The 12,115-nt window shown below is 41.8% G+C and overlaps 1 protein-coding gene across 4 annotated transcripts in view; it reads right to left on the bottom strand.

Moving 5' to 3' along the window:
- Nucleotides 1–12,115, bottom strand: part of Cdkl1 (cyclin dependent kinase like 1) — a 70,176-nt gene that overhangs the window by 26,957 nt on the left and 31,104 nt on the right. For all 4 annotated transcript variants that reach the window (XM_008829852.3, XM_008829851.3, XM_008829853.3 and 1 more), the window contains one exon: nt 10,565–10,686. In XM_008829852.3, the coding sequence (XP_008828074.1) occupies nt 10,565–10,686 (122 nt within the window). The remainder of the gene's footprint in view (nt 1–10,564; nt 10,687–12,115) is intronic.

Here is a 12,115-nt window from a genome sequence, read left to right as displayed (position 1 = left end):
GCCTTGTCTGGTTCCTGATTTCAATGGGAATGCTTCCAGTTTTTCTCCTTTTAGAATGATGTTGCCTGTGGGTTTGTTATATGTGGCTTTAATTATGTTGAGATATGTTCCTTCCAGTCCAATTCCCTAGGACTTTGAACATAAATGCATGTTGAATTTTGTCAAAGGCCTTCTCTGCATCTATTGAGATGACCATGTGGTTTCAATGAATTATTAGAATGAGGTTATCATGTTAGTCTCCAAAGATATTTCCCCAATGAAATTATGCAAAAGCAGTATTTAAAGTGAATTATAATATCCTCATTAATGTTCATCGAATACTGGGCACGTTATTATAGACTTTTCAAGCATAGAAACTCTGTACAAAGTTCACAGTGTCACCTTGGGCTAGGTACTCCCTTCATTCTTTTATTACTTTTCCGGCAACATGGGAGCCTCAGAGTCTAAGATCCCCTTTTAGTTGCAACACTTCAATGATACCAGGAGTCAGGTGTTTACGGGGGAAGATACAGAAAGGAAAAAAGAAGAATAGATTCTGATGTGTTGGGATGGAACTGGAAGTGTGTGTGTGTGTGTGTGTGTGTGTGTGTGTGTGTGTGTGTGTGTAGACAGGAGGAATGGGGGGGAGTAGTAAAGGGGGAAGAGGAAGAGGAAGAGAGGGAAGGTGAGGATAGACAGAAGGAAAAAGAGGAGAGAGGAGAGGAGAGAGCAAGTGGCCAGATGTGGGATATGGTGTCAGGATTTTCTGAGGGAATGGATGGGAAGAAGAGCATTGGTGCTTAGTGGACATCTAGGGAAGACTGAGCAGGCAGTGCAATTCACAAGGAAGGCCAGGCTGGAAACATAGAACTGAGAAACAACACATTGGTGGTGTTCTGAATTGAACCGAGATGTGCACCAGAGAATGATGAGGAGTTCTGAAGTCAGTTCTGAGGTTCTTCAAAGTTCAGAGTCAGAAAAGGAGGGGCATCCGGCAAGGGAGGCTAAGCTCATCATGAAGTGAGGGAAAATGTGTAAGGGAGGCACACCACAGATGGCAACTACAGTGTTCAAAGGCTAGCTGAATGAAGGTGATGGCTTGAACAAGTCCCCTGATTCCATTCCCTCCCAAAACCTGACTAGAATACACTGAAGACAAAAACTCATGGGTTGAAAATAGGAGAGATAACAAAAATGCATTTGGATTCTAGAAAGCAGTTAAGAGGACTCAGGGGTGTGACTCTCATCCACATCTCTACATTGGCGGATGGATTCCATTCCACCCTGCCTAGAGGGAGGACCTCCGTGGAGCAGGGCAGCAACCCAGTGGGCTCCAGAGGGACAGTTATAGCTTTCTCTAATGCAACTCCCCGACCTAAGGAGAACCACCTGACTACCCATGGAACGTTGTGTCTTCTCACATGCCTTCGGTCTTGGTTTGGAACAAAAAGTAAAAGAACTGTCCTTGCCCGATTTTCTCATGTGCATTACCTAGACTCTTCAGAAGCACAAATCCCACCAGACCAGGCCCAGTGTCTGGGAGGTCCAAGGGGTCCAGGCTTGATTGTCAACTTCTGGGCACTGCTTACTAAAAAGAAGTGACGATATGGTTTGTCTAGGGTTCAATCACATAATCCCATGTCAAAAGAGACCCAGAACCCAACTTATCCCAAGTTAAGTTTGAGCAGATATGTGATTCCTCTTAGGGAAGAACTTGTCTTTGAGGGGAACCCCAGTGGGGCTCTTTGGGGGCAGGAAAGAATGAGAGGGAATTGGCTTTTTCCCTTTACCCCTGTTCTAATCCTCTGCTTTCTTCCCCAGAGCCTAGCAAGCCCACCATTTAGTACCAATATGGAAACCAATACTGTGGTGCAAAGTGAGCTTCTGAGCATCGTCAACATAGGCTACGGCTTTAAGAATGTCTCTTTCAGCCTGGGGACTTCAGCCAATCGTGCAGCATTTTCCAAAGCTTTTCCGTTTTTAGTTATGTATTTTCATATTTATTTAAGATGGTAGAAGGCAGAAAGCATGAAGACAACCTTCAGCATTCCTGGCCCTTGAGTCACATTGTTCCAATCTGGACTGGTTGCTTTTTCATGCCTGGAAGGCAGTTAGTTAGGCTCTGGCCTCCCTTTACTGCTCTCTTGGAGATCTCTCTGCTTCCCTTTTGTGCTAAGTCTCCAGTTTCCTCCATCTCATTTAACTTATTTTCAGTTCACTCTCCTTTTAAAATTTTATTTAGTTAATGTGTATGTATGTGTGCCTGAGTATATGTATGTGCACCACATGTGTGCAGGCAGTTGTGAGCTGCCATGTGGATGCTAGGAACTGAACCTGGATCATTCAGGAGAGCAGCAAGTTCTTAACCACTGAGCCATCCCTCCAGCCCCTCATTCTTCATTTTGGAGGAATGCAGCCTCCAAGGGCTTCCTGACAAAGTATGTGAGAGGTACAAGGAAAACACTAGGAGGCTGAGATTTGCCTTTGCACCTTTGTTCTCATACTTGATTCATATTTTGTTTGCGTGGGGGGTTGTTTATTTGATTGGTTGAAAAATCCCTTCAAACATCTGAAAGCATTTGTGCCTTCTGTCTTCTCTGCTGGTAAGAAATCTGATGCCACTCTACTTTCTGTTTTGTTTCTTTTGTAATTCCAGAAGCCCTTGGAGAGACTTTCCTTTTTTCTCAAAGTTTCATGGACCTTGATGGGCCCTTTCTGTTGGTCAAAATGTATTCAAATTGTTTAGTTATTGATTTCCTATCCTTTGTTTTCTTTATTTTGTGGAACTTCTTTTATATGGGTATTGAAATCTTGAACTGGACTTTTTTTTATTATTTGTGTGTGTGTGTGTGTGTGTGTGTGTGTGTGTGTGTGTGTCTGTATGGGGCAGAGGATTGAACCCATGGTCTTGCAGATGCTAGGCAACTGCTCTGCTACTAAGCTATAGCCCTCAGCCCTTATTCCACTGTCACTTAGGGATGCAACACCATCTGCCTGAAACACCATCTCCTGGGGAGCCCTCTGCTGGCCTCTAGGCACCTACACTCACATGCACAACCACCCCTCCCTATACACATACACATAATTAAAATGAAATAAATCTTTTTAAAAAAATATTTTTTATTTTTATTTTATGTGTATGAGTGTATTGCCTGCATGTATGTGAGTGCACCCATATTGTGCAATGCCACGGAGGTCAGAAGAGGGCTTCGGATTCTCCGGAACTGGAGTTAAGGATGGTTCATAGCCACGATGTGGGTGCTGGGAATTGAACCTGGGTCCTCCGCAAGAGCAGCCAGTGTTCTTAATCCCTGAGCCATCTCTCCAGCCCCGAAATAAATCTTTTAAAAAAGAAATGTCTATAGTCTAGATTTCTGAGTGATGTACCATCTTTTTCACCAATTAGAGATAAATATACTTGAAAAAATAAGTAAACGCAGAAGGAGGATACAGGAAACATAGGAAGGAAGGAAGGAATCCAACTGCAGAGATATGTGGAGGGCATTCCAAAAATGACAGCAAAAAGAAGTCCCAGAAAGACAGCTGGACAGTAGGCCTTGAACACAAGTCAGTCAGAAGAAGGGGCCTCAAAGAGCATTGCCAAGAAAGTAAATAGGAAGGAACTAGTGGAATCTGCTGTGAGTACGCTATGCAAAAGTATAGTATTCCACTATGCAAGCATTCCACTTGATGTGGAATGATGGGAACTGAACTTAGGTCCTATGACCTAATATAAGAGCCTATATTAAAATGGGGAAAATTAGGCTGGAGAAGATGGCTCAGCAGTTAAGAGCACTGGCCGCTCTTGCAGAGAATCCGGGTTTGGTTCCCAGCACCTGCATGGTGGTTCACAGCTGTCTATAACTCTAGTTCCAGGGTCTCCCATACTCTCTTCTGTTCTCTGCAGGCATCAGGCATGCATGTAGTGAACATACATACATTTGGGCAAAACATTTCTCACATAAAATAAATCTTTTTTAAAAATTAAAAAAACAAAAAACCCTGGGGCTACAGAGATGGCTCAGCAGTTAAGAGCACTGACTGCTCTTGCAGAGGACCTGGGTTTGATTCCCAGGACACACATGGCCGTTAAAAACTGTCTGTAACTCAAGTACCAGGGGATCTGATGCCCTCTTCTCATTGTACAACATGGGTACACTTACACACATGCAGGCAATACCCTCTTACACATAAAAATAATAAAATTTTGAATTTAAAAAATTTTAAAAAACAAATGGAGAAAATTGCCAGTAGAGTTAAAGAATGTTAAGCAAATTTTAAAAGTAAGGTAAATATAGGGGGCTGGAGAGATAGTTGCAGCAGTTAAGAACACTGGTTGTTCTTGCAGAAGACCCGGGTTTGAATCCCAGCACCCACATGGCAGCTAACAACTGTCCATAACTCCAATTTCAGGGGCTCCGACAATCTCTTCTGTCCTCTGTGGGCATTGCATTACACGGGTGCACTTACCTACATGCAGGCAATACATGCATACACATAAAGTAAAAATAATAAATAAAATATATTTTAAAAGTAAGGCAAATATTAATTTGAGGAAAAAATATAAAAAGAATCTATGGTATAGTACAATGCTCAGCTGTATTTAATATTTATATAGGTATAACAATATGAATAGCTAATGTTATATTAATAATGTTTTGTAGGATTAGGGTAGGAAAGTAGAGGGCATAATGGTTTAAGACAGCTAAATCTTTGCCTATGAAAATAAGAAGCCTACAATATCTAAAAATGGGTATATTAAAAATATCAGTATGCCACTATTTTGTATATATATATTTTATGATTAAGTCTTGTATATTTTAACAGCATCACCCATAATTTTATTAACAGACTTTGGAACAGTTTCACTCTATTACTTAATAGTATATTGTATATGCTTTGATAAAAGAAATCAAGGATTAGAGGATAACAACACTTCTTCCTCATACATACTAGGCAAGTGTTCTACCACTGAGCTATACCATACTTGGGTGTGTGTGTGTGTGTGTGTTTATGATAATACAAAAGGTACAGTACATTTTCGTATATGGCCAAACTGAGCAAAGTATGCTCTCTGCTCACCTGTTTGTGCCTCCTAGTTGATCTAAAAGTCTCTGCTCCAACTGTGTATTGGTCGTTTGTAGGTCTCAGTTCCACCACTACACTACAAGTGGATGCTGTGCTCCAAGGAATTCTTCAGATAAAAGCAATCGGCTCTTCACTCACAGCCCCACAGCGCTCCTCACCGCAGAGGTGGCCATGTTTAGAAGGAAAGCATCCACTTTTATATTTTATTATGTTGCTTGATTTGACTTGTTAATAATTTTGTTGAGGACTTTTCACCTAGGTTCATGATAAATATTCATTTTCCTTTTTTTGTTTTGAAATGTGTTCATATAGTTTCACATCAGGATAGAGGAGGCCTCAGAAAATGACTTGGGAAATGTCTCACCTACATTTTCTAGAAGAGTTGCTCTATTTCTTCCTTATATGTTTGATAGACTTCACACATAAAATATTGTAATAACAGAACTCAAGCTAGCAAGATTATAAGGAAACATACATTAGATCACACCGTGGATGGTAAGATAAATTTGTTCAGTTGGAAAAATGTACACCTAAGAGTCCTTGTTTTAGAACTTCTAAAGGAAAAGTAAAAAAGAAGAAAAATCTGTTTGTTGGAAAATTTATAGCGGAAGCATTTATCAAACCAAACACTTAAAACTTCAATATTCAGGTGGGACATGTGGTGCATGCCTTTAGTCCCGGCATTCAGGAGGCAGAGGCAGGCAGATCTCTGTTGAGCTCAAGGCCACCCTGGTCTACATAGTGACTTCTAGGCCAGCTGGGGCTACTCTGTCTCAAAAAGACAAAAAAATAATAATAACTTCACTATTCAATAACGGAGGGGTAGTTAGATATAATCTAATGTAATATCTTAATGTAACAATTTGTAGTTGTTAATATGTCTAAAGATTATATTTCACTGTATATAAAATACCTATGAAACAATATTAGCAACTTAGAGAGCTCATCACAGAGCACAGAGCATGTAGTGCTTTCTGTGAAAGCAGCTGGCAAGTGGGCTGCTTTTGCTGTGGTCTCCAGGCTTATAGACAAACCAAGACAGTATCCATTTCATAGCAGCAAGGTGAACATTAAGCAAATTACTAGCCTGACATATAAAACCAAAGTGCCAACTTATTCATGTATGAATCCTGTGTACCATTTCATGCTAGGCAATTTCAAAAGAAAATCAGTTTATAATCTACGTAATGGGTAAATAATTGGCACTAGGGAAAGCAGGCAATTCGACTTTTTAGCATCACAGTGAGATAGTTTGGTCACATGTATCCCCACATTTAGGGAGAACTATGTCTTAGATAAAGTGTTTCTAATCAAATCTAACAAAGCTGGCAGTTATTCTATTTAAGGTTGCCTTGATCCTGACCCCCACTCTCTCTGCTGTAATGGTTAATTTTGATTGTCAGCTTGGTTGGATGGAGGGGTGCCAAGGAGAATTAGTAAAGTGCACCTCTGGCTCTGTCTGTGGCAGTTTTTCCAAAGACAACTAGACCATGAAGGTTCTGACCTAATGAGTGTTTAGTTGAGTGATAGGTTCAAATTCAACTACTAAGGAGAGTGGAAACTGTGGAAAATGAGGCCTAGTTGAAGGAAGAGGTCCCTGGGGGCATGCCTTTGAAGGTAGATGTTGGCCCCTTCCTCTTACTCCTTTGCCTTCTGGCTGCCATGGAGTAAGCAGCTTTGCCCCATCAGATCCTCTCCATCATGATGTTCTGCCTTGCCTCAGGCCCCAAGCAATAGAGCCAACCAACCATGGACCAAAACATCTGAAATCATGAGTCAAATAAATCTTTCTTCCTTTAAACTGAGCTGTTTCTCTGATGTATTTGTCACAGTAGACAAATGTTCTAACTAAGGCACACATTCGCGAGTAAGCAGCTTTGCCCCATCAGATCCTCTCCATCATGATGTTCTGCCTTGCCTCAGGCCCCAAGCAATAGAGCCAACCAACCATGGACCAAAACATCTGAAATCATGAGTCAAATAAATCTTTCTTCCTTTAAACTGAGCTGTTTCTCTGATGTATTTGTCACAGTAGACAAATGTTCTAACTAAGGCACACATTCGCATACATATATATGTCTGTCTATCTATCTATCATCTATCTATCTATCTGTCTATCTATCTATCTATCTATCTATCTATCTATCTATCTATCTATCTATCTATCTATCTATCTATCTATCTATCTATCTATCTATCTATCTATCTATCATCTGTCTGTCTATCATCTGTCATTCCTGGCTCATAACTCCCTCCTGTGAGTCATAAAAACTCAGATCTGGGGTTGGAGAGATGGCTCAGCAGGTAAGGGCACTGGCTGCTCTTGCAGAGAACTCAGGTTCGATTCCCAGCACCCACATGGCAGCTAACAACCATCTGTAACTCCAGTTCCAGGGGCTCTGACACCCTCTTCTGTTCTCTGCGGGCATTGCACAACATAGGTACACCTACCTACATACTGGCAATACACTCATATACATAAAATAAAAATAATAACAAAATTTTTAAAAGCTCAGATCTTTCCTGCCTTTCTGTCTTAGAGATAGTTATAAAGAAATTGACTGATATTCTCTTATTCAGTAGTAGGTCATATGACCCTCTTCATCCCCAGGGGTCCTGTCCCATATCCTAGGGAAATGAATGCATCACAGAGAGGCCAAGAAAACTCTCCACAGACAATTCTTGCTGACTTCCCCACTCTGTTGATTAGCAACCATGTCTATTATGCAGTGAAGTCACCATAAGAACCTAAAAGGATGGGGTTTAGAGAGCCTGCAAATAGCCAAACCTGTGGGGGTTCCTAGAGAGTGGTGCACGCATAGACGGTGTGGAATGCACTCCTTCTCCCCTACTTTGCACCATGCATCTTCCATCTGTATTCTTTGTGGCATTCTTTATAATAAACCAGCAAATGTAAGTAACTGTTTCCCTGGGTTTTCTGTGCCACTGGAGCAAACGAATCAAACTCAAGGATGTGTCATGAGTACCCTAGTTCATAGCCAGCCATTCAGAAACACAGATAAAATAATCTGGGTCTGTGACTGGCATCTAAAGAGGGGCAGTCTTAGACAGCAGGAATGAACATGTGGGATCTGTTGTTGTTTCCAGGTAGACGGTGTAAGGACTGGATTAGATTAAGAGAACCCAGCTAGCTACTTTCCACTGCAAATTTGACGTGCTTGTTGCTGGAGAGATTCCATGCCTTCTGAGGTTCCAGAAGTCTTATGTGTTGATTATGGTATAAGAATAGAGGAGAAAAGGCCCAACCTGTGAAGTCTCCATGTACCACAAAGTAGCCATGAGCTACTATACTAGTGTTATTGAGTGCTCTTTTTTTTTTTGGTTCTTTTGAGACAGGGTCTCCCTGTAGCCCGAGTTGGTCTGGAACTTGCTATGTATACCAGGCTGCCCTTGATCTCACAGAGAGATCTACCTGCCTTTGTCTCCCAACTGCTGGGATTAAAGGCACGCACCACCATGCTTGGCTCATTGCATCTTAATTGCAAGCTATGAAAAGAGCAAGTATCAACATAGGAAATGTCTTCTCATTTTAATACAATTTCTCTGTGCCAAAGACTTTCTGAAGGGAGGTGCTGGCCTCTTGGTACTCTCTAACATTCTGGAACATGAAAAGCATGTGTCATGGACATGAACAAACCACAAGCCACTTTAATCCCATTTACTGGGAGGTCATGGCAGATCATATATTACCCGCATCACAGGGCAGAACAAGCCCTTTGCCAAGGCTGGAAAGAAATGTGAGGAAGGCCTTGGTTTCCAGCCAATGGAGTGAGGGCCTGGGCAGGGACTAGGCCACCATTCCACAGCTCTGATCTGTCAGCACTCTCGTATTTCCCCAGCCAAAGATGGGCTCCCAGGAATAGAGCAAAAGGAGAGGGTGGGATATTCTTCCCACATTGACCTCTCTAAATTCTCCCCATTTCAACCTGAATACTATCCCCACCATGAAGCCTTCTTTGACTCATGGCCTGCTTGTTATTTTCCCCTCTCCTTCCAGTCACAGTGATTGGTCCTGGAGAATGTTGCCTTACCTTAGCTAGCTGGCTAATCAGAGTTTCAATGGGCTTTATGGGCAGCTGCCTCTTTCAGAAGAACCTTTCATATGGAACAGCTGCATGGGCTCTTCCAGGCCTGTGGCCAAGCTCTCTTCTGCATGTCCCCTTCCTAACTCTTTCTATCATGTGCCACACACACCCAGAGTCACTCATATCCTTATAGTTAGAGCTGCTAACACCTATGCTTTCTGCCTGTTGCTGGCTTTAAGTTGGGTTTTTGTCACTTTTACCAAAAAAGTCCTGACTAATATAGCACATCAGATATTTCAGTTGCTTTTATATGATAGCCATCTTGCATCTAGCCTTAAACTTCCTCTTAATCCAGACTTTCAGACTCTTTTCTTATTTTAAAATTTTATTTATTTATATATTAGTTTATTTAAATTTACCTATTTTTATTTTACATGTGTGAATGTTTTACCTACAATTATGTAAGTGCACCCCTGTGTGCATTGCCTTTGAAGGCCAGAAGAGGGTGTTGTATCCCTTGGAACCAGAGGTACAGATAGATGTTAGCTGCCATGTGGGTGCTGGGAACTGAACCTGGGTCCTCTATAAGAGCAGTCAGTACTCTTAACTGCTGAGCCATCTCTCCAGCCCCTATTTATCTTGAGACCTGGTCTTCTTGCTATATAGCCCAGGCAGGACTCAAACCAGTGATCCTCCTGCCTCAGCCTCCCAAGAGCTGGGATTGTAGGTGTGCATGTGTCACTGTGCACTAGAGACTATTTTTTAAAATATTTTATTTATTATTTTTATTTTATGTGTATGAGTGTATTGACTGCATGTATGTGAGTGCACCTGTGTTGTGCAATGCCACAGAGGTCAAAAGAGGGCTTCAGATTCCCCTGGAACTGGAGTTAAGGATGGTTCGTAGCTGCCATGTGGGTGCTGGGAATCGAACCCTGGTCCTCTGCAAGAGCAGTCAGTGCTCTCAACTGCTGAGCCATCTCTCCAGCTCCAACTGTTTTTTTTTTTTTAATAATTCAAGCTTTGTCAGCCAGGAACAGAACAACAAATATCCTCCTCCCCTTTCTTTCTGAGAGGTTGAGATAATTTCACTGTAAAAATTTGTGCCAAAGAAGCCAAGTTCAATCTATGATGTTACTGCTGATTTCTTCATAAAAATAGCTAATTATAACTTCTTTCATAATGTTTTGGAAATTTCTCAGCTGTCAGCCCAGCAGCAGAGCATGTTACATGTTTTGTTCATTTGTTTGTTTTTGTTTTTGAGACAGAGTCTATGGCCTAGGCTGGCCTCAAACTGGCAGTTCTCCTGTCTCAGTCTTCTGTGTGCTGAGATCATGGGTGCACCCCCACATGGCTTCTTACCTAGTCATAAAAAGAGTCACTGCTGCTACTTTTCTCTCTCAAATCCTCATGTGCCTTATTTGTTTTGTAGTAAGGAATGGGTCACTCACCCTCTCTGGTATCTATCCAACTCATGGAGCACTGTGTGGTCACAATACTCAAACACCAGATGAAGCCTCCGCTTCTTCCGGAAGACTTCCAGAAGGTTCACAAGGTTGGGATGCTTGAGTTGCTGAAAACATAAAAGGCAGGGTTGAAAATCTGAGTTATGAAAGAGTCTCTCTCTAATTTTGATCCAATCAAAAGAAAGCAGATTTCCTTCAGGAGTTTTATTTCTTGGATTAAAGGAAGTTGTGATCAGGACTGTCAGATCTCTCTCTGTGGACCGTTTCTTGGTGACTTGTAAATAAAACATGACTAGAACGCAGGTGGTTTATGAAGCAATGATGTCTGAAGGGAATGTAAAAGGAGGAATTTTGAGCCAGGCTGGTGGTGCATGCCTTTAATCCCAGCACTCGGGAGGCAGAGGTAGGCGGATCTCTGTGAGTTCAAGGCCAGCCTGGTCTACATAGTGAGTTCCAGGACAGCTGGGGCTACAGGGAGACATTGTCTCAAAAAGACCAAAAAAAAAAAAAAAAAAGGATTTTAAGTTGATACAAGTTCTACCTTGAAGACTTGAGTCAAGCCCTTTCCTAAGATCTCCCTCCACTGGCTCTGTGCCCTGCCAGATCACACTTTCATCGTCACCAAGTAGTAACTAATATGTATTAGAAATTACTGTGAATTTAGTCATTTAGTGTTCCCTAGCATCACAGATACCTATAAATATAATAGATAAATCCAATAGAATATAAGAACCATGGCATCAGAAACTGTGTCCTCTTGTTTACTCAAAATTATGTCACAGCACCCCCAGTGTGGACCCAGTGCATAACAGACACTCCACAATGTCTTGTAAATGTGAGAGTGAGCAGTTTCCTAGACTGGTGAAACATTGAAAAACAGGAAGAAAGGAAGGCTGTCTAATCTGATGTGCCTGTGCATGTGTCTAGAAAAGAAGGCCAAGGTTGATTTAGATCACCAACTTGATTAGATGAAGAAACACATTAGTGAGACACACTAATGATGTGTCTCTGTGAGGGTGTTTCCAGAGAGGACTGACTGAGGGGGGAAGACTAGTTCTGCATGGGAGTGGCACCTCCCATGGGCTAGGGTCCTAAACTGAATGAAAAGGGAAAAAGAGGAAGTGAGTTCAGTGCCAGCATCCTCCTTTCTCTGCTTCCTGTTGCACCAAGATGTGAGTAAGCAGCTTCACACTCCTGCTGCCACATTTCCTGCCAGAATAGACATGAGCTGCAAGCCAAAATAAGTCCCTCTTCCCCTAGGTTGCTTCTTGTCAGGTGTTTGGTCACAGCAATAAGAAAAGTAATTAATACAGGTAAGGGTAAATGCTGGCTTAGCAGAAAAAACTCATGTTCTTCGTTTCCTGGCCTCTCTGTACATAATCAGAAGCATAACTAGACACTGATCTATTTTATGAAAGAGGAGAAAGAGAGAGAGAGAGAGAGAGAGAGAGAGAGAACTAAGAAAGAAAAAAACCACAGAGAAACCTGCCCTTGGATTCCCTCTCTGCAGTACATTCTTGCTTTGTGATCTATTAA

This window comes from Nannospalax galili, unplaced genomic scaffold (genome assembly GCF_000622305.1).
Source record: "Nannospalax galili isolate Female #2095 unplaced genomic scaffold, S.galili_v1.0 scaffold253, whole genome shotgun sequence".
In the NCBI taxonomy this organism is placed as follows: domain Eukaryota; kingdom Metazoa; phylum Chordata; class Mammalia; order Rodentia; family Spalacidae; genus Nannospalax; species Nannospalax galili.
This window is presented reverse-complemented; position numbering and strand designations above follow the sequence as displayed.